This window comes from Uloborus diversus, chromosome 10 (genome assembly GCF_026930045.1).
Source record: "Uloborus diversus isolate 005 chromosome 10, Udiv.v.3.1, whole genome shotgun sequence".
In the NCBI taxonomy this organism is placed as follows: domain Eukaryota; kingdom Metazoa; phylum Arthropoda; class Arachnida; order Araneae; family Uloboridae; genus Uloborus; species Uloborus diversus.
The window spans coordinates 128,940,795-128,965,173 of NC_072740.1; the positions used below are offsets into that span (position 1 = coordinate 128,940,795).

At 32.0% G+C, this 24,379-nt stretch overlaps 1 protein-coding gene across 1 annotated transcript; it reads right to left on the reverse strand.

The window, feature by feature from the left end:
- Positions 1-7,426: 7,426 nt before the first annotated feature.
- LOC129231437 (phospholipase A2 inhibitor-like) lies at positions 7,427-11,253 on the reverse strand. The gene has a single exon (XM_054865752.1). It carries the CDS (start codon positions 11,137-11,139, stop codon positions 9,982-9,984), a length of 1,158 nt encoding a protein of 385 aa, XP_054721727.1. The 5' UTR covers positions 11,140-11,253; the 3' UTR covers positions 7,427-9,981.
- Positions 11,254-24,379: the final 13,126 nt, after the last annotated feature.

Here is a 24,379-nt window from a genome sequence, read left to right on the forward strand (position 1 = left end):
CTTTCCAGTTGCACGGGTACTCTACAATTACATGTTTGTTCAATATTAAGGATGACATTCTAAATGTTTAAATCCGAGACAGGTTTATAGTTTGCAAGATTACTGGGTAAAATTGTAGATGTTTGTTGTTTTTGAATAGTTACATAATTCAGAAAGCTCATTTTGTCACTGTTATGCATAATTAAAACAAATTTTCAAATAGTTTTCACTGAAAAGTATTAAGAAATATTCATCTTTAAAAACAGCTTAGAGTTTCATTTTAACATTTTTACAAGATTCAGCTAAACTTAACAGAAAATTTAGCTAAACAGTGTTTCAAAGATGCCTGGAAATCTTATTGCTAGATTTAAAGGGAAAAAAAATATCTTAATGCTTTAGTTGTGCTCATTTTTATAAGTGAGTCAGACAGGATAACTTTGCACCCTTTCATATTTTTTATATTATACATCATAAACAGCGGAAATCTTTTATAATCCTGCCGCAAGAATGCATACGATGACTTCCAGTTTTTTCCCCTAAACCAAATAATCAATAATAAATTTTTTCCCTCACAGTAGCCGTAAATTGGTTTGAAATGTCTCTAAATTAGTTAATGTATACCATTCTATAGTGAAGTGCTTAATAAAATGCTTTAAAGACAAGAATCGAATCGAAAACAAGGTAAGAAAAGGTCAACTGGCAAGGTTAACAAAGCGCGATCGGAGATTTACAGTTAAAAAAATTATGAAAAATACACATTTGAGTGCTAAAAAATTTCTGCAGAATTGAATGAAACATTTTACTTTTAATTTACCCCTAAAATTGTTCGCCAAGTTCTCTGATTAGCTGGATTAAATGGGACCGCTTCCGGCAGAAATTTTCTTGTTCGTGCAAAAAACGGAAAGCTTACGCTTTCCGTCGTAAAATCAATGATGAATAAACTTAAAACGTTTTGGAACAACGTCTTACTTATATATGAAAATAAATTCAACATTTTGGGTTAAACTGTTGTATAATTGTAAAAAGAACAATAAATTAGGAACTAATAATCTTAAGAACTTAGTTAGACCAGTTAATCAGTACGGTAAAGGCGTTCTTGTGTGAAGGTGTATATCAGCATCAAGACTTGGAACTTTTTAATTTTTTGATGAAATAATGAATCATGCCGTTAATTTAAATATTTTAAAAAACGTTTTTAAACTATTAGCCCGAAATTTGGTAATCGGAAACAACTTTGTTTTTTTTTTTTTTTTTTTTAATCAAGATAACGATAAGCAGCACAAGTTTGTGTTTGGTGCCTCAAAAATTAACCTTAAGCTTAGAAATATCTCCTAAATCGCTAGATCTAAACTTAATGGAACATATTTGGGGATATCTGGTGGCTAGATTACGAAAATACACCATTGAAACGAAAAGCGAGCTAGAAACTGTAAGACTCGAAGTGCGGCTGAACACTTACTCAGAAATTGCACACAAAAAAAGAAAGAAAAAACAATGAAACTATTCCCAGACGTTTAAAAGCTGTTCTTGATACTGCATGATATTCTACTAATTAATAAATTAGTAAAAAGTTAGATTATTGAGTAGTTTCTTGACATTTTTTCAAAGTGTACGAAGACTTTTGTGAGATCAAGTTTCTGAAATTTTTTGATTATTGATTTCTTAAAAATCAAGTTTTATTACGTTATTAAAAAAATTCCATGTAGTTTTGTTGAAAATAAATCATAGATCTTATAATTAAATACTCATTCTAAAATATTAATTTTAACGAATGGATAATGGCGTATTTCATTGAAAATCGTAAGTGTACGAACACTTTTGGGAGCCACTGTATATGTAGTTTGAGAAGCATTCAGTAACGGGTTTTAAAAAATTGTTATATTTTTTTAAAGAATTGTATTTAATAAATCAGAAATTATTCTTGAAGTACATAAGGCTACTTTCTTGTGTACTAACGTTGATACTAATATTAGCTCTCTCTCTCTCTCGTTTGACTCAGGTTCCAACTTAACACAAAGTTTTTCACGATAAAAATAATTCTCTGAAATTCAAGTAATCATTTTAGATGAAAATAAAACATTAACTGCTATAAATATGAAGTCGAGAAGATTCTCTGAAAATATTTTAGTTGTGCAACTTCACAATTTCAAAAACTGTGTTTAAATTCTTAAACATTTTCGGTCAATCACATATTTTCAATATGTTAGTATACAAACATAGGCAAAAAAAAAGTGCAAATCTAGGTTACAAAATTTCATTGAAAAATGTATCTTGAAATTATGAAATGCAAAATTATACACTGTAAGAAACGAAATTTTATAAAATAACTATTAATTGAAAAAAAAAAAAAATCAACTCTCGAGTAACAAAATGTTTTAATTCTCAATCATTTTTTAACAAATCAAAAATATATTAACCAAAAAATTTATGAACTTATTAAATGATTGATAACTCTATAATCATTTGCATCGAGAATAAAATCTTTTGCAGCTTTTTCTTTTGCGTGGAAAATAACGCACTTGATAGTTTCAGAGCTAGTTCAGTTAGGATACCACGATCAACAATGTTCAATAGGGTGGAGCGAAAAAAAAAACATTTTTTTTTTTTTTTTTGCGAGTTGCAATAGCACAGAAAAGTTGCAATTGGTGAAGACTTAAAAAAAAAAAGAAAAAGAAAAAGAAATTGGATAATATCTTTCAATTGTGCAACGAACCTGAAAATTCAAAAAAGTGGAAAATTTTATGTTTTTTCACGAATTTTTTAAAACTTTTGAGTCTATGATGTTTTTAATGCTCTAAGACGGAAATGTTGCAAATGATGAAGTCTTCAGAAATTAAAAAGAAATGTTGAAATACAATAATACCTTCTAATTTAGGAACAGGCCTAAAATATGGAAAAAATTGAGAATTTCAGCTTTTCTTTGAGATTTAAAAAAATGGTCTATTTTTTTTTCAGTAATATAGGGAAAACTCTTTTATAAAGCACTATTACACAAAAGCATTCATTTATTTATTGATTCTGAAGGTATCTTTTAGCCGTGCAACCCCATACTTAACAGTAGTAAGCCATTTTCAAATATTGGAAGATTGTAAAATATTTAGCAAAATTTTTACCTTCTAGTAAATTAGTCTTACTTTTTTAAGTGTTACTTGTTGAAACGAATTTATAATCAGAGTTTTTGGAAACTTGGGGTTTAAACCAGGTTTTTTTTTTTTTTTTTTTTGGTTTAAACCGGGTTTATTTTGTTTTCATTACTATTTGTAAGAAAAACAATTTTATTTTAGGAAAATCATGAAGGTTTTATTATTAATTGTTAAGGAATGTTTTATATTCATATTTGTACCTAATTTCTTCGTAATTAATTAAATAGTTAAGAGTAAAATCTTGTAATATCATTTTCTCATACTTGGAGATTTCTATAGGAGAATTGTTTGAAAATCTTTAACTGTTATAAAACATACAATACGTGAATGGGTCTAGGTATAAATAATCAAATAAATAATTTACTGTAATAGTTCATACATTATTAATTGCAAATAACCAAGAATAAATTCTTGCAAATTAATTTCCTCATAATCATAGCTATCTACTATAAATGAAAAAATAAAAGTAAAATTAAAATCACGCATTTTAAAACATGGAAAGTATTTTGTAGTATCTACAAATGAATCATAAGTTTGATGTACATTATACAACTTTAAAAATCAAAAGTTAAACTCATATTCTGTTTAAAGATTTTACCTAATGTATCAGTAACAACAATTATAGAAACAGGACAAGTAAGTTTTAAGAAAATTATTGTTTTTCATTCTAGACATTATTTCTCTTGGTTTAATGCATGTAACCAAAGAAAAAAAAAATCATTTTAATTAAAAGCCTCAAACTTAAATGAAAATACTCTTTAAACATATTTTAATAATGAAGACTATCAAAAAAAAAAAAAAATAATGTTTATTGATTCTTCCACTATTCTGAGTACATGAGACTTCTTTTATTATATTGGGATAAAAAAAAAGTTCTTTGAAAGGTGAAAATGTAGCATTATTTATTTATTTTTTTCAAGAACACAGAGTTGCATGAATGTTTTCTGTTTTCGTTTTTATTTTATACATTTTCTTTTCTTGCTTTGACTGCATCGTCTATCGGGGATGCAAAAAGTGTGCAGGTATAAGCGCAATTTTATGCCTACTCTAAGTGTTCTTGGACTTAAGTTATTCTTTCTCTCTTGTCAAGTATTCTAGTGTGAAGATATTTTTACACTATGCATCACTTCAATGGTACATAGTTATTACTTAAGATTTGCTTGATTACTTAAAATTTATCCTCAATAAATCTTAAGTAATCAAGCAAATTGGGTGGGAAGATTTGGTTAAAATATGCATTTTGGACTATTTCGAAACGCAAAAGGCTGAAAAATAATGATAAATCCAAATAGCTCTGTTATAATTTTTATTTTTTTCCGTGTAATTTTAGAAAAACTTACATGGTCTGCCCTCTATATTTATGTACCTAATAGAAAAGCTGCATAGGTTTTTAAAAGGAAAAAAAAATGAAAACTATTCAGCAAACTTTCATTACATTAAAAAAATATAATTTCTTAATTTATTAAATCGATAATTTATCTATAAAGCTTTGCTAGTTACTTTGCATTAATTAGATTTTACTCTTTGCAATAATATATTAAATTGATGAAAACATTTGGTGGAAAACAAGAAAATGGTTTTAAAAAAACACTTGGTTTAAACCACGGTTTAAACCAACGTGGTTTAAACCAAACAACCCTGCCTATTATACACTATTTTTCTTTTCCAATAATAAAGCTGAAAGTCTCTCTGTCTGGATGTCAGTAGGAGCCCCCCCCCCCTTTCTTTCCGAATCAAAGTTCCATTCGAATGAAATGACATGAAAAAAGTCTTTTTTTTTTTTTTTTTTTTTTGAGTTTTCAGCTTTTTTTTTTTTTTTGCGAAATAAATCAATCTACTGAGCAGAAAATTATTTTTCGATAGATCACTAATTTTTACCTCCGAAAAGGGAGGGAGCAAGGAAGCCTTTACTTTTAGGAGTGAGGAGGCAGTCACCCCCTTTACGACCCACCCGCCGCTGGGATGTTCATTATACAAAATTCGTTAAAGGTTAGCTAAACTTAATAGCAGCTAAGCAGTTTAAAATGTATTGGCTGCTGTAGAATTAAACTAGTTATTTGATACGTTTTTAGAACGAACCAAACTCCTATAAATAGTCTTCAGAATTAAAAACCATTTTGTGCATTTTATCTTAAAGTTTTTATCGTTTTGAAATTTATTTGTGGTGAAACTTCTTTAAAGGTGAATTTACCTGTCACTTTTTTTAAGTATAGACTTTCATTAAAAAATATATATATTTCGCTTAAAGAGAGAATAGCTCATGTTTCCCATTATCTGCTCTAAACATTGCAACTTTTTAAGCTCGATTTCAAAAACCATTTTGAACAATTATACTGAAAAAAAAAAAAGAGAGAGAGAATGTTAAAAACGCTTTTGAAATGATTACTTGATTTGAATCACAGAAAGCTCAAAAACCTACATCATTTGAAAAGTTTAATCCTCGATATTAATTCGTTAAATTCATTAGCTAAACTTTAATTTAAGAAATAGTCTTAAGTTAAAAAATAAAATGAGTGAGAACGACTATATACTGAATGCTGTGACTCATCTCTTATTTCTTTTCTATCACCGGTTGCACTGCAAAGAGCAGTTTCACGGTTCCCAAGAATTTTCGAAGAACTGCGAAGAGAGAACACTGGTCCCTCTTTTGGAAGGACTGCAACAATTTGGCCTGTTATCCTTCTTCTTTTGGCGAGCGTCTATCCAGAGATTTACAATTTTGCGTGACCAGTAATGGCGAACGCATTGTACCTGCTTTTAAAGTTTGTTTCTTTTGACAAAGGAAGTGTCTACAATGGATAATCTGACAGGTGACGTCTCGAGGGAGAGGAACTTGGGAAGAAATTGGATGTAGCCATCGAAACCTCTCACAACGACCGGCATATCAAAAACTTCAGCTGTAACAAATGCTAGGAATTTTTCGTTAGAAACCAAAAAAGAGAGAGACAACAAATGAAAAAGCAATAGAACATTTAGTTTACACACATATCAGTCTTCTCTTGTAAACAAAAGTGGAAAGAAACCAGAATAAGGGATTAAAATATATTCTCCCTGTAGTTTCAAACACGTTCCTTCCTGTTCTAAACCTCAAAAATGTCATAAAAAGGAGGGCGTAGTTTTTCGGACCCTTGGGAAGTTAAAAGGTTGCACAGGTATATCACCAGTCAAGTCAGGCGTGCGTCCCCTATCATGAGGAAGGGTAATAAGAAAAGAAGTTCTCTAAAGGACTGCTTCTTGGAATTTCTTGGTTACTACGGGAGAGGGGTGTTGGAACGGTCCAATCCTAGGTCATTAGAGTGAACAAAATCTACAGCTCATTCGAATAGCTAAAAAATTGGTTTCAGTGTTGCATTGGATCTGCATTTGATCAACATCGCAGTAAAAATGTCGGAAAAGCGAGTTTATCTCACGCTAGAGAAACGTATTGATGTTATACATTTAATGAAGGTGATGAAAACGCGGGGTTGACGGATGCTGTACGACCAAGGCTCAACAAACTCTAAAACAGAGATAGACAATCTTATGTTGCACTCAGATTGCATTAATGATGAGGACATTAATAATTTATTTTTACAGCTAAAAGCTAAGTTAGAATCTAAAGTTATTTCAGAGAAAACTAAAAGCGTGAAGCAGCCAAATTTCTTTACATATTTTAACGCTACTAAAAATAGTGTTTAAATGTAAAAATCATGTAAAAAGTATATTTTACATTAAAAATTTCCAAAAAAAAAAAAAGAAGTTTCTTTGTTTAAACATTCTTATTCCATTGTTTTTGATTACCCTGCAGGAAAAATATGAATAATTTCCATAGGTGCTATATTACCTTTGCATGTTAAAAAATGACCTCTAAGAGCGACCAACCTCCATTAACGACCACTTTTTTCAGGAACGGAGAGTGGTTCGCTCCTGAGAGGTTTCACTGTATTCAAAAAAGATTAGTAGTAGCAGAATGTAACCCACTCCTAAAAAAGTTCTCCGTCACTAGAGCATCACTTCAACTGCAGTTACTTTTATGTGATCACAATTTGCGCTTTTTGAAAAGAAGAATAAAAGAGAAGAATTAAATTTTGTTAAATAATTACATGCTTCAGAAGTTAAAACCATGCAAGACAAATAAATTATTCATTTATTGACTGAACAAATGAAATTTTTCCAATTTTTATCACAGGTATACAATGAGCGGAATACCAAAAACAATATGAACTAAAATTATAAATGATTGATTTCAGATGGAAAAAACAATCAGGGATTATTGTAAAATCAATCATTTGAAAATTATCATTACGTACTTCGTTACAAAGGACTTTACTTTTTTTTTTTGATAGAAACTAATTTCATAGATAACTACAAGTCCATCTTTTACTTATACTTATTAGTATAAGTAAACGAAAATTAGCAGCTACGGAATAGGTATTTTTAATTTTATAATGAAAAAGGTTTTATAGACAGGCAAATTAATGAACAATACAATCTCCTTCAAATCCGTGTCCAGGTTTTCAAAAACAACCATAATGAATCCCTGTTTATTGTCCAAGAAATATATTTTGCACCGTTTCGATTTCATTGCCCTTTTTTTTTTTAAATAATTCATTTTACAGCATTTTATATAACATTTTATAGTCGCTGGTAGCGAGAAGTCACAAATTTATTAGTCGCCACACTTTTTCTTAGTCGCCATTTTATTTATTTATTTATTTATTTTTTTATTTTTATTTATTTATTTATTTATTTTTTCTTTTTTGAGAATTAGTGTAACATGTAAGAAGAGGGGGAGGGGGGCAGGAGAATTGTGACACTTTCATAAAGAGGGAAAGGGGGGGGGTCAAAAATGGTGACATCATTTAGGAAGTTAAGATTGTTGTCCCCCTAACTAGAAAATTTACTATTTTGCTATGGATGCTTATGATTGTGAAACTATTCAACCGTTCTTCCTCAATCAAGTACAATTTTATTTCACATTTTCACGAAGGGGGGCGGGGGGTCATACGTTGCAGGAAATTGAAGACCTTTGATGCAAGAAGGGGGTAGCTTCATTTTCGACAAAAATTGTGTGCCTTACTTTAAAATATATAAAGAAAAATATTCTCTTTCATTTCGTAGAAGAATGAGATGACTCCAATCTATATTCCAAAACATATTAAAGGAAAGAGGCTGTAACAGGATACGTCAGGAGAAATAAAGAAAACATTACTAATTTTTTGTACAGTCGCGCCTGTTTATAACAGAGTCTAACAGGCTATATTAAAATTTCGTTATAGTCGTAATGTCGATATTGAAAGTTAAATAATATAATAATAACCGTTAATCGAGAAGGGAGTTGAAGTCATTGCGTCACAGGTATAAACTTGCTAGATACAGCTTAGCTATAAACAGGGGAGTGCTGAATTATTTTGAAACTAAACTACGAAACTAAAGTGTTATTTATCACAAGACTGGTATTGTTCTTTTATATGAATAACCAAAATTTTTGAGTTATGATTAAAAATACGAAAATGTTTTCGGATTACATATATTTGTAGCAAGAATGGGACAGTTCCAAATACGTAACAAATAATTAATTACACATTGGTAACATTATATACTACTAAAATATTACTGTTATTGAGTCCATAGATGTAAATTCTACCAATGTCAGACAAATAATTCCAACAAGAGAGATAAAATCTTTAAAATTTATTTTTTTAAAGTTTTATTTAATTTCTGAAGGTTTTAAAAATTGAACTTGTTCCCTTCTTGCTCAAGGCCTTCAATTGTTTAGGCGAAAAATATTAAAAAGAAAGAACACTGAACATTCATTCAAACTGAATTTAAAAATGCAATGTAAGAATTTTTAAATGTATTTATTTAATCATTTTTGAAGTAAAAGAGCCATAAACCCTCTCCTCACTTAGCATCACTATTTTTGTAACATTGTTCATCGAAACTACTGATTTTCTTACATTTCATTGTCTAAGTAAAAAATTAAATTAAACCAAAAAGTAACTGCTTTTTTTTATGGAATATAGTTTCTTTCTGTTTGATTAAACAAGAGACTTGTCTTATAGAATAAGATAATTAAACATTAAAAAACAAAGCAAAAACAAGCATTAATAGTAGTATCTGTCATTAAAATCAAATTAAGCACAAGCATAACACTACAAGTAACTGCCTCATAGCCGGAGCTAAGGCAGAATTGCAAGCAAATACCGAACAGCACGTAACAGCACCCGGAGACTGCAGCTTCACCCTTGTTTTGGGCTTATTAGTCAGGAATAGCCACACCAAAGATGGAAGTCAAAAGCTTCATATTGAAGCTAAGAATATCTTCACATAAGGCACTTAAAACTATTTCAACACAAGTGCTTAATATCTTCTCCTTAGAATTCACATAATTAATGCACTTACCTTTATTTTAGAAACACTGAAACATTCATTAAACTTTTTTCCGAAATTGGCAAAAGCACTAAATATTTATCACGAAATTACACAGATTAAAAAGCACTTATTTTCAAAATGCAGTAGTTTCAGCTCTACTTCCGTTGAGGGATCTCTCCTATCCAAAGATTGAAATTGGCAAAAGCACTAAATATTTATCACGAAATTACACAGATTAAAAGCACTTATTTTCAAAATGCAGTAGTTTCAGCTCTACTTCCGTTGAGGGATCTCTCCTATCCAAAGATTGAAATTGGCAAAAGCACTAAATATTTATCACGAAATTACACAGATTAAAAGCACTTTTTTTCAAAATGCAGTAGTTTCAGCTCTACTTCCATTGAGGGATCTCTCCTATCCAAAGACTGAAATTGGCAAAAGCACTAAATATTTAACACGAAAATACAGATTAAAAGCACTTATTTTCAAAATGCAGTAGTTTCATCTACACTTCCATTGAGGGATCTCTCCTATCCAAAGACACATAATGGAATTTGCTGCGAAGAGGCTGGAGAATTCGACGAAGATACAAGCCAATAATGAGTTTGTTCTTGTGTATAAGCACAGTTAATAAAATAATTAAACATATAAATCCTATAGTTAAAATAATAAAGGAAGCTGGAGAGTGACTATGACTCTCAGGGCATTGTAGTTCTGATGACTGCACATTAGATAAAAGTTTACCAATCAAAGCGGGAGATCCATCCCAGCAATAAAGAAGATCTTTATTTCCCAGCGTGAAAGTGGTATTGAAAATCCATTCGTAAGTAGACACAAAGTTGCAGTCACACTTAAAAGGATTGGAGGACAAATTAAGTTTTAAATGCTTGATCGTTCCTAAGTTCTTCAACGCACTGTCACTAAGATATTGAATAAGATTATTCCCAACATCAAGTTCCTTCAAATACTTTAGACACTTGTAGTTCAAATTGATATCTCTTAAACGATTATTGCCTAAGTAGAGCCTCTCCAGGGCTGGAAGCGAGCAAAATTCTCTATAAGAAACTTGGGTAATTTCATTGTTCTCCAAATTAAGAATTTGAAGATTATTCAGACTGCTATTACCGAAAATTTGAGCTAAATTGTTCAAATAATCACTAGCTTTTACTTTCTCGGTAAAAGCATTTTTTAGATGAAGTTCTCTCAAATTGACAAAATTACTAAACATTCGAGGATGATGGTCCTTGGAAACAATATACAAGTCATTATCGTTCAAAATTAATTTTGTCACATTCGCAACGTTGTGAAATGTCCGACCTTTGATGGATTGTATATGATTATTAGACAAATCAATCGTATGGAGATTTTCATAAACGACTTCTTGGCCAAATATATTTAATGGAAGATCTTTGACCTCATTTCCCACAAATATCAATACTTCAGTTTCTTCCGGTAACTTCCGCAACATGAATGCATTCTCAAAACCCGTATTCGTGCAATTTGTCACATATTTGGGTTTCTTCCCGGGACCATAGGGCACATATCCACATTTGCACAGATTTGAAAATTCAGGTGGGCACTTTCCTGAAGCTAGCATGAATTCCATAGAAAGCAAAAGTACAAAACACAGTTCTAACAAGATACGGAATCTTCTGCCAACCATATTGAGTTAGTTAATCCAACGGCCTGTCAAGTTGAACTCTTACACGTTCCTTTAATTAGCTTTGCTGACTTATTTCATTTGGGCGTGCCATGACCGAATGTAGAAAATTCGAGTTAATAGTCATTTTCCTCTGCATATGGCCGACTGCGAATTTCCAACGCAAGTGAATAATGCCACAGGCTCTAAACTAAACCCACAACAAAAGACCTGCCCGGCTTGGAACCGATTCTAAAAACCTGTTTGGGAGCGGGGAGAAATTGCAAAATTTTAGATTCAGATCATTCAGGTGAATCGGTGGTGGACGAAAAATGAATGAGACAGGGGAAAAGTTACCTTTCCATTGATAAAATGAAGTGGGGTTATTTCTCTTGATGAAGGGCGTATGTAGCGGGAAGCAGGACCGGACTAACACTCCGTCATTCCTTGCTCCGGCAGAGTAAAAAATTTGAGGGGCGCAAACTTACCGGATCAAAGAAAGAAAAATCTCAACTGGGTTTCTGTAGAAATGAAGAGGGAGGGGGAGAGAAAGAAAAAAATCGCAAAACAAAATTCTAAAAATAAAAACTATCCAATTAATACACGACTAAACAATTTTCCAAGCGCTTCTCTAGAAATAGATACGAAAAGAGCGGGGGGGGGGGCATTAAACAAATGCTGCGAAACGTTAAAAAAAAATGATAGCAGGAAAAAAAATATCTTTAAAAAATTCACTAACAAAATTGATCTTTGGTATCCGTAAGAGTTGTTTCTACATCTATACATCATTGTTTAAATAAAGGGAGCAGCAATATGGCTCCTCCTTTGTACTTTAGCTTTATTGTGCAAGCATTCTTATTTGGTTTTCGCTGAAAATTAAGCACGAAGAAAAACGTGAAATTCAAACATTTCCATATTGTCAGCATGAAACCTAAAACGAGTTTTTTCAATAATCTCAAAACCTTATTTCTGCAAATACTGCGATATACAAAATAAAAAATATACGTATTATATTTTGGCTTTGTATACTTTGTTTTCATAATTTAGTATTTACTTATTTTATATGTAAGAATTTTTTTAGTTATTTTTTTAAAATCTTCTTAAAATTATTTTTTTATACATGTGTGTAGGCAGGTTTTGTAGTCAATTACGAGAAAATGTAATCGATTACGATTACAAGCATGAAAATCCAAAAAGTAATTACGATCACAGCTGGTAAAAATTAATCGATGATTAGAATATGCCGATTACGATTTTGATTACGATTACAGAATTCATTCAAAATTTCCTTTTACGTGTATAACAATATGCATATCAATCACCCTTGCAGCAACAATGTCATCACTCGAAAAATAAGGACTTTCGATTTAATGCTGCGATGTAAATTTATTGTAATGATTATGATGTTATGCTGTAGTATTAAATTGGAAATCATAATTTATGTATTTAAGTGCATATCGTCGCCTCAGAACAACAGTAGGACATATTAGTGTTATTCCTGGGATTAGATGTCTTAGTGTTGCTCTGAGGCGACGATATATGAAATTGTCCGGATATTGCATTCAGGCACAAACACATTTGTGGAGTTAACTTTTAAAACGGATTCTATCCAGTTTTATATTTTTTTGGCAGAACGAAAAAAAAAAGTTCTACGCACAAACACTAACTGTCAGAATTTCGAATTTTTCACAATGTTTTGGTAGTATAACAAGTGACTACTGGCATAAGTCTAGAAATTTTTCCTCAATTTTACCCAGACCAAAACTGCCAATTTTATTATGTATATATTCTTTTTTAATGTAAAACAGTGGATCTCATCCCTTTTGCAAAAAAAAAAAAAAAACCACGCAATTAGATTGAAACAAAATATTCAACATTTAATGTATTTATTTTTACTGAACTTTATTCCTTCTTACTTTCTTCATTCTTTTCATTGAACATTTCAACAAAAAAGACCTTCGATCCAATTAAGTATTAAGAATAAAACCACCCATGCCGATTCAAATAACAACGTTGTGTGCGTATAAATCACAATTTTTATCACAATCAAAATTTTTCAATTAATCACAATTTAATAGTAATATTATTTATTTAACACTAATTTAGTAATCACAATTTGAGGTCACACTTGCCTAACTGATAACAGACTTGCACAAGCCGCAAGGTGCTGCGATCTCTCAATACAGACGAGTATCATGCTTGTTTAGAAATGTTCAGCTAGTGTTTCGCTCCGCTATTTTATTTGTGAACTACTTTTGAGTTGGAAGTGAAGAATTCAAATTTGGATATGTGCCCTTTTGATATGAAAGTAAATGAGTGTGTACCGGCAAATAAGGGATAATTTCCACTTTGCTGTAAAAGACGTGGCGTGAAATAAGGGGGTGGATACACACCGTTTAGGTGGTAAATGTAAAACCAGTATTTACGCATTTTTTAACAGTAGATATAAAACACTTCGAGAAGAAAGAAATTCACGGGTCGTTAGGGCTTATATTCGATATTATGGAAACGAAAGAAAAAAAATTTTTTTTCCGAAAGTGGATATTATCTGTTTTGAAAGGAAACTCCTCATATACATACGTACATGAGAAGTCAATTACACTGAAACGTATCTATTAAAGTCACAAAAATGGAAAATAACGAGAGTACGATTTCAATCATAATTGCTTTTAAAATTTCCTTTCAAATATAATTGGAGATTATGATTGACTACGGAATACTGATGACGATCACTGTTATGACTACTAAATGGAAATATTAAAATTTTAAAAACATTTTTTTAAATATTTCTGCTAGTGTTTTAACTAGCAATTCAAACACACAAGAAAAAATATATTACGTTTCTTATGAACTGATTTCTCAGCCAACATCTTATGAATTTTTCAAATGGATAGTGAAAGGTACGGAACGGTTTTGTTGACTCGTTTTTTCTTTCTAAAAGCATTTCAAAGAATGGGAATGTTTAAATTTAAAATAAAACATGTAAAGCAGCTCTGCATAACTTAAACTGTATTGCAGGTAACAGAATTAAAGAATTGAAATACAGTAAAAGGGGGAGGGAGAGATTTAGAAAGCAAGAAAAACGACGAATTATATTTAAGAGAAATGGTAAAAATAAAATTGTACATTTGCATGAAATATGCACAATACATGAAAGAGAGTCTCTCTGTATTTGCATGTTTATGTAATTGTGCACTAAATGGTGTATTTTTTTTTTCTGAGTGAAACTCAAAAATAAGCCAATTTTCAGACCCTAAAGAACTAAAGTAATTAACTTCCTCAACGACGTGATTACATGATTCATAGGGAATGCTCTAATTATGATAATAGTTTTTTTTTTTTTTTTTTTTTTTTCATTTATGAAATTGTGGCAGACAACTGAGAACAACGCCGTTTACAAAAAAAAAAAATGTTTCATGAGAAATCTTCATTAGCTAAAATAACAATAATGTCTATTTTTTAGACACTTTTTTTTTTAACTACATTAACTATTTCTAAAAACTATTAAAGCTGTAAAACATACACAAAACTTTTTTTCTCTTTCTTTTGATTTATTACATGACTGTTTTGCATTTTTCATCAGAATTTTTGACCTCATTTCTTATTTATCTATCTATATTTATTTATTTTTGCTATTGGGTGGAAGATGTAAAGTTTTTAATTTTGACAAATGCATGTTATTAATTTATCATTAGATAAAACGCATAATCTTTACATTTTTTAAAACTTCAATATATATGAACTATAATCGTGTTATTAACACTTCAATGTCAAAAAATTTCCGGGAAAAGTATCCGAACCTCCCCTCACCAAACACCAAAGATTGGCTAAAATTGTGTTAATAGAACGAATTTTGGAACAATTTCTTGGGGAGAATCTCTGGACCCCCTATTTCTGCGGGAATAATTACATTTATGGATTCTATTGCTAAGGCTCTTTTTTCTGTATTGGTACAATCATTTAAATGCTGTAAAAGTTATTGTTGCGAAAATGAAGATATCGGTGATTTCGCAAGATGAACATTTCGCGGATTTTATGCATAAAGCGAATTTTATGCACAAAAAATCTCACAAGGCTTAAATTTTCGCGGTTAGTGAAAATCGCGAAAATTAAAGCCTCGCTAAAATAAGTGCTTTTTGAGTAACTTCTGTTGAAAGTTTCTCGAAATGAAGCATTTTAAGAGAAAAATTACTAGAAAAATAACGTTAATTATCGAGTTATTACCACTTGCCGTTTTTTGTAATTTTATTAAAAGACGTAAAACGACCATTTCCTTTTTTTGTGGGAGGTGGGGAATCTTTACATTATGGTTCAATAGAAGCGCAATTTCTTACTTCAGCTTGGAGCGGTTCAAAAGCTAAATCCTGCCCTACGGGAAGCCGAAAAGACCCGGGAATAAGCAGAATTAAATTTAAATCTATTTGCAGCACTCTCTGTGTTGCTAAGCCCACCGATTTTGTTTATCCAATACTATGAAAAAAAAAGTTTTCCATTTCAAAACAATGAGAACTTTAAGCATCGTCAGCAGGAATATCCGAGTCACCACCTTCTTTAAATCATAACAACGAAGTTTGTCGACATCTTGTTATATTAGACTGAAGACCAGATTCTCGATTAGAGCTAGTATTATGGAATACCACATTCAGATTATTTTTTAAACACCTTTTAATTTCGAAGCTGGGATATTCAAATGCTTCTCGAAAACTAATTTCGCGGTCCAGCGATTTTCTTTGAATTCTTCGATATTGTTTGTTTTAAACAAAAGAAGCCGTTTCGGGTTTTTTTTTTTTTTTTTTTTTTTTGTTATTTTAAACCTCAACTATGAAACGGACACTCCAAGTCCAAACGTGTTTTTTTTTTCGTTAACAATCAACGTAGCAAGATATGTAATGACGAGGATAATTCAATGGCCCCAGAAGAAATGAGTTTCAGAGACTATTGACCCAACTCGCGTTAGATCTTCAACAAACATCATTAAAATTTTGTAGCTTGAAGTTAGGCTACTGGTAAACAAAGTACTTGATTTGTAGCGGAAATCAAATAAGCCTGTTTTTACAATAAAACTAAAATGAAGTAGATGACAAAAAAAAAAAACCGAGAAACTTATAGAAACTGTCATTTATCTGCCCAGGTCATTGTGCCATATCAGCGTCCCATATTGGATAATAGAGAAGGGGGGGGGGCAGTAGTTATAGAAGTAGAACAAAAAGAGTGAAATTCTTGCGAATAGCATCACTTGAGAAATGTGGATTGCAGGTTTTGAACTGAGGTTTTTGTGAGGCGAATAAGTGAGGAATAATTTTTTATTGCAGCATATAATAAGTGAATAAGAGTTATCATTGTTTTCCCCTTATCTCTAACCAAGACCGGGGGGGGGGGGTTACATAAGTGAAAAATGCAATTAAAAGAGTGCGTAAAAGAGAGAAGTTACTTTAATAACTCACAACAATAACATGTGCAGTAAAAAAATTGTTGCTCACATGTTATAAATGCAACAATGTCAATTCGTATACTTGTTAAGTTATTTAACCACTAAAATAAAATTTTAAAAATCAAATTTATTTATCCATACTCTTTAAACCTGTGCGCTTGTGTCTGTAACCCTATCTCTTCAGGACATAAAACAGCCGTCCATAAAAAGTTACTAGTTACTTAATTTTCCTTGTAATTTAGTATAAACTTTTGTACATTTTAACAAGTATATTTTTTAAAATAGCAAAAATTAACATTTCTGGAGAAGTCTACTGTATCAATTCTATGTTATTCAGTACAACTTGTACAATGTTTTAACTTATACCTTACTTCCTGTGCTCAGATTTGTTTGAAGGTTGCTATGAAGCCTTGAACTTTATGGCAGTCCTTAGCCAAAAACAAATTATTTTTTCAATAAAAATACGTTACATTGAATTTGGGATTTGTTTTGTGTTCATCTGGTTAATAATCAACTCTTCTTCGTTTCATAAAAGGTAATTTCAAAGTATCAGTTAGATAGTTTGGCATTCCAAAATGAACTTTTTTTGTTGACTATTTAAAAGCTATGTGAGGTTGGATATCTTCGTTTGGTAGAGCTACTGAGATTCTTCAATTGGTAGAAAGAACACAGAGTTCAGACGAAAACTATTATTATGTGACTGAAATGAGTTTAAGAGCAATCAACGATAAAGCTTTATTGGCTGAAAAAGAAAATCAGAAAATATAACGAAATTAAATATTTAGTAAATCTAGAAGGAGATTTCGACCATGTCTTCGGCAAAATGAGTGAATCAAAATATGTATAAGAGAGATGAAGTCAATCTGCAATAGAAAGTACTATGTAATATATTCGTAAAACTGAAAATAATGTTGGAACTGATGTGATAAACCCCACCCTTGGCGACTTTTTCCTGTTGGCGCCAAGAAAGCGTCGCCAAGAAAACGATGTATTACGACATATGTCATACATCGTTCTTAGCGATGCTTTTTTAGCGCCAACAGGAAAAAATCAGATAAAAAAACATGATCAAATCACTTCAGAACACAATATATATAAAAACATAAAAGCACAACAAAAAAACATCACGAATATATGCTTCAAAAATGTACAGGGCCGGGGTTTTTTGTAAACATATTAAAATTCAATGAAATAAATTATTGTATTAATTACAAGTCGAAATTAATGCATTAATTTTTTTTTCATCATTTTTCCGGGATACGAGCCCTCGGTCTCATAGTACTTTCGTAATGAGACCTCTGGCTCGCCAGGACCTCGCTCCGCTCGGTCCGTTATCCCTCCGACTGTTAATATACATTACAGTCGGAGTATGGTCACAGTTATGTATATTTTCATGGAGACACCCAAGGGTGGCTCCTTCCGTTCAGTGTACAATAATGACACAGTTTTAAGTGTGAAATATGCACCATTATTGTGCAGATTTATTAATAAAATTCAGCATTTTTAAGAGTACAACCGAAAGAACTTTCAATTGTTAACATAAAATTCAGTACCTAAAGGAGGCACGTTAATAGAATGTCTAAATAATTCGTGGCATCGATAAGAATTAACTTTTAGAACAAAATAACCGTACTATTTCTGTAAAATTAATTTACATACAGTAAAAATAAAGTTAAAAACTACAAGAACCCCTCAAGGATTTGTAAAAACAAAGAATTTTGGAAGTGAGAGGTTTTTTTGAATTCTAAAATAAAGAGCTTACCTTTTTATATGGTATAAATATTCACACTCAGTCTAAAACAATACATCATATGACAATGGCACGTTACAGATACACACCACGTTGGAGTTAACTTTTAATTAACCTTCAAGTTTGAAGAAACTGGCATTTTCTAATGTTTTTACTTCAAAACACAACTACTGAATTTAAACTAACACAAAATAAGCATTCCTGTTAGGTATATTGCACGAAACAACACCACGTATCTCTCCTGCGTGAAACCCAAACAACCCAAGTAAACAAGTTTGAACAGATCTGTAAGATTGCCTTCGGGTTGCTAAACACAGGTCAGTTTGGCCAGGGATGCCATGCATAAAAAATTATCGCCTCATTGGCGAGAAAAATATTTTAATTTTGTGCAAAAAAATCGAATGTCGCCAAATGGGGGGGGGGGGTATATCACATCTGTACCATAATGTTTCTGGTGCTACTTCCTCTATAGACGTATGTATACAAACAGGGCCGTCCGAAGAGCAGCTGGCACCCGGGGCGAAAGCTTCTTGGCGCCCCCCCCCCCGCCCCTATACACACAGAAAAATCAAGTCACCTTGCATTTTCTACGTATTAATAAACAGAACAATCAGAGGACTGTGGTTATGCATAATACAAATGAAAACCGAAGCAATGAATCTGTTTCTAATAATTGTGAAACATTAATACCCCAAACACGTTTCGAAAAATGGAAATGTTAAAAATCCAAGTATCCATCTAGTAAAATGTTATCCCACAAGATCTTTCTAATAATTCTGATCCCTCCCCATGCTTGACGAGGAAGCAATATTCCCAACAAACACAAAATTGCACATGCAAAAACTTGACGACCATCCCAATTTCTGAATTATCACGAAAGCAAAGCAAAGAGCGAAAACTGAAAGTTATTTTAAAAGCTTTGCACGAATAAATTACAAATATTTTATTTGTTAACAAACATGAGATGGCAACAGTTAAAAATTTTAAATCATTGAGAAAATATTCCCGATCATTTCCAATCAATTAAAATCACGTGAAATACACAGACGATAGTCTATTACGATTTATCTTTCTTATTGTAGCATTAATAAAGCTATTTTTATTCGCAAAAAGAAAAAGAAAAAAAAAGAAAACTAGCACCTCTTGGAGCGATTGGCTCCAAAAATAAACCAACGCCTATTTACATGTGGATTCACATTTATTCTAAATTTCATCCAGAACGTAGCGTTACTTCTTGAGATACGGCCCTTACAATGGAAAAAAAGAACATTCGATCGCGCCATCCCCTTTTCAGCTGTTGACACCAAAATAGAATCAGCTGTTCACATCTCACGTCAACCTTCGATTCCATCCTGTTACGTCACATGTCAATCTTCGATTCCATCCTGTTACGTCACACGTCAATCTTCGATTCCATCCTGTTACATCACACGGTATCCTTTTTTTGTCTGCATATACCTGGAACATCACACGGCAGCCATATGTTTCTTAATGCATTTCACCCTATTAACCACCATCTAACTTTTTATTCCATGAAAACAATAGGGAAGTTGCAAGCTATTAAATGTTCATATTTTGGCTATTGGATATTGTTAATTGACCCTCAAAACTAAAAAATTCACCACTGCCGAATTTTAAAACACCGTGGTTGATTTTTAATGAATTTTTAAAAATCCACGCGCAAAAGTGCGCTCTTCTGAAACGTCACGAGCCTACGTCACAGGGCGCGAATGGGCAGCTTTCCGTCGAAGATCCCTTGTTTTCGCTAGGGACATTTTGAGCGCGCTGATATTTTTATTTTTTAGAAATTTAATAATCCTTTTGAACACACTATGGAGGCCGGATTCGTTAAAGCACAATCTAAATAATCTTCCTCAAATAATATCAATGATGATATTCGAATATTTTCGAGAGGATGAGAGGTTTAATGTTCCAGAAACGCCAGGAGTTTAATGCGAGGCGATAAGCCTTTTACGTTTCGTCTTCGAAGTCGAATGCACGTTCTTCGGTTTCTCCCATGACATGGGAACCGGTTCGCTAGCGTTTCTCTCCTATCGGAAGAGCGCATGACGTCACTTCCTATGCCATTTGACGTCACACGGGCTTGAACTTTAAAAATTAATTTAAAAAAACTACTTATAGTATCGCAAAATTTTTTTCACCTATGATGTTCATACATGTTACTCTATCATATAAAAATGAAATTGAAAAATCGAAAACTTCCCTATTTAAAAAAAAAACTAAATTAAAAAAAAAAAAACAGCGACGCAACAGCCCATGAGGACCAAGACCTACTGTGCCCATTTCAGTTTTCCTGACCTAGGGCTCTTGTGTGCAAAGCAGACGTTTCGGCTAGGTGGTCAGCCGAACTCTGAACCCCTAGGGTTTAGTTCCCAAGCATACTCATTTTATTGACTCTCTGAACGGATGGGTCGACCATGCATAGCCCGGAGATCGAACTCGGATCTGTGGCTAAATCATTAAACTTATTTTTTAAAAAAGAAAAAATCCACTCTACTTAAATTTAAACTGATCTTTCAAATCACCCCTTCGCGTTAGCCACCATATGATTCAGATAAGTTTCTTAGAATAAATGTCTTTTTCAAATTTTGCATTTCATCCAATTACATAAAGCACTATAAATTCACATTCTTATACAATTTTGCATCATAAATTCAAAAGATCACTTTATATCAATGAAACAGAAATAATTTCCAAAAGATGATCGTGGGAAGCTTAACATTTTCTCATTAACAATTTCAATTTTAAAACAAATTCATCGTAAATTTCAATGTATTACACAGGATGCAACAGAACCAATGACCTCAACTGTAAGAGCTGATAAACGCGCCAAAAGTTGAAAAGCAAGCGGCTAATCATGAGAGCGCGTCATTGAAGAACACAAAGACAATGAAGCACAAAGGAATAATTACTGACACTTTTGACACCAGCACTCCTTTGCGACTCGCTGTTTCATATCCAACTCCATAGCCATACTGTATGGCAAAAGCTATTTTCTTTGGCAAATTTCATCATCCCTTACAGTTGCAATCAATTTTGTTACACCTTGCGAGAACAGTTTATCATCAAAGAAAAATTAAACCGAAGCTTAATTGAAACGCAAAGTTTAAAACAAAATGTTATCTACTTATCAGATAACAATTCTAAACTTGCATTCCCACAACCATTCTTGGATTCAATAACCTTTTTAGCATCCTAAGCCATGGGACAATCTTGAAACCAAAGTCCACCACCCAGAGGGCGCGTGCCTGAAAAGGGTTCGAAGAGAATACCAGTGAGAATCGCGAACGTAGTTTTCGCGAGAAAGGAATTGGGGGTTGACTTTTGTGCGAGAGGGAATTGGGGGTCCTCGAGAGGGTGTTTTCTCCTCTGGGTATGAAACTTTGGATACAATAACTTAGTTGAAGAACTCAGCTCTTCATGGCTCTTCCGTCACGACGCTGAAAACATTTAAAAATGGGAAAAAATTTCATTCATCATTGAGACAACAATTTTTCCACAGCATTTTCAATTTATGATATAGTCAACATTCCATACACATTATTTTCAATTTATGATGTAAGCAACATTCTATACACAGCATTTTCAATTTATGATCTAGTCAACATTTTATAAACAATTAAATTAAATCAATACTTATTTTATTTTCTTCGAAGTAAAGCCTTATTGTTATCAAAATTAAAAATTATACTACATGATATTATATTAAGTTAAAATTCAACTATAACACAATCCAGTATCAAATTCAACAAAATTTAATTTTTTCAATAGTTTCGTTTACGTTTAAATGCTTAATTAAATTTCAATACTCCAAAATGACAAAAAAAAAAAAAAAAAAATCACGTTCCATATAACCATTTTTTTTAAAAATAACTTAACACTTTTGAACCTGCAATACTGTCTGCTTAATCTAATCTATTGCAACACTATTAAACAAATTCCATTGTACATTGCCATTTTTGATAACTTTATACTGAATCGGCAGAATGATCTTCTCATTCTTTTCTTTTTATCCCATTTCACAGCTCCCAATCAAGTATTTCATAGAGCCGTATTTTCAATTACATAACTAAATCTGCAATTCATTTATTTCCCATTGAACAGTTCCCAGCTAAGCATATTATCCATACACAAACATCTCCGACATGCATAGGATTTAACGAAATAAATGGTATTTAATAAATGTTTGTTTTGCAGCAAACTAAGAAAAAGAACATTTATTCCTCGAAGCCCACATATAAAACAGTCAAATACATTTATGCAGTTAAAATTTTCAATAAAATAGAAATACAAAATAGGAAAAAATAGCTTAACTAATTGCAAAGCTATAGTATCATCACTAAACCTGTATCAATAGCAAAACACCAAAACGTTGACGGATGATGACACTACAGACTTTTGCTCTCAAGGCTGCTACAAACCGTCGTTAAATCTCCCGAAACCAGCCCACCCCTCTAACAGTACAAGAGAAAGTAACAGCCTTACTAAACTCTAAATAAGATGTAATACCAAAGCTGGTAGAGAAAACCGGAAAATTATAAAATTTCAAATGTACTCACAATTACCATATGGATGAGTTGAGGTAAACGCGCGTAAAAGTTCAGAGTCTTGTACACCAAGTTCATTAATTTAAGTTTTGCACCACATTATTATTTTGCGTAACTCCTCCCGCACACAAAACAAATCTGCAAAAGAAAGGTAAAACATATAAACGTATCTGTGGACAACAGATTCCAGCATCCAGCATTAATTTTAAATTTTGACGTCTTGAACTCAAATGAGAGTAAACGGCACCAGTCACAGACGTGCTTAAGAAATCGTCGCTCTCAGGTTAATCCAAATTTCTGACCCTTTTAATGTATTTAGACTTTTTAAACTAGTTTTTTTCTCATGCAAAAACATTTCATCCAATGTTTGGCTGCTTCAGGATCCTCTGAATTGGTGGATTCAATTTTTATTTGCTCAAGTTCGAAAAAAAGGTCCGACCCCCCAGAAACAGACACCGAAAAATCTGATGATACCCAGCAACAGACAGGGTAAGGAAGACAAAATTTCCCTTTTCTTTTCCAAATGTTCTTTATTATTAGAATTAAAACCTGGGTTCGAAGTGGTTCCAAAAATTTTAGGACATTTTTAGAACAACAAATATCAAGTTTTGAAAACTTAAATGCAATTTATAAGCTTGATTTTTGTAGAGGGTGATCAAAAGTTTCAAATTCAATCTTGAAAACTAAAATAGAATGGACTCAATCTTTTATTCTTCAACACAGTGAAACTTTATGAAGTTGAAATATTTTATCTTACGATATGAATCTGGGTTAGAATTATGCGATAATTAAAAGGAAAGTCTAACTTTATAATAAGAACACAAATTAACAGTTTTTTACTGAAATATACTTTGTCTCCCACTAATTTAGATTTCATGAACTTTAAAAATATACTTGCAATAGGTTTATTCAATTTTAGGTACGAAAAGTGAACAACTAGGCTTTCTTTCTGCAAAAGTAGTACATATTTTTTGAGCAGGTCAGAGAATTGAGACAAAATGTAAGTGTACGAGTGTAAATGGATCTTTCAATGAACTTGCAGTTATACTATATCTATCTAAATTGCCACCTTCATACTGAACAGATTTTAAGAAATAATGTTCAATAACTAAATACTGCTCAATCAGTCGATCACATACAAGCCCAAGAATGAACCACCTTGTTTCAACACGTCGTAAAAAGACATAATCGGCCAAAACTTCAAGCAGTTCAACTTGCACAAGAAATGAAAATCTTCCCTCCTGGTTAGTGATAATTTAAACCATTGCTGAATGTCTAATGCAAATTTATCTATTTCGAGCAAAAGTTTTTCAACTCCCTTGAGCATAGCATTATGCACAACATGCAAACAATAAGTTCCTATGTTAACCAGATTAGGGAGCAACATCTCAGCTAACATGGTTAACATATTTTTAATTTTTTACCCTACGCAGCAAAGCTCTTTATTTAAGAGTCAAAATTTCCGTTTAATGCAGAAAGGTTATAAGTTCCGGACTTATGCTGTTTCTGTTCTCA

Excerpts from the sequence above, each read along its gene's own strand:
- LOC129231437 (XM_054865752.1), bottom strand. The coding sequence starts at position 11,139 with ATGGTTGGCAGAAGATTCCGTATCTTGTTAGAACTGTGTTTTGTACTT.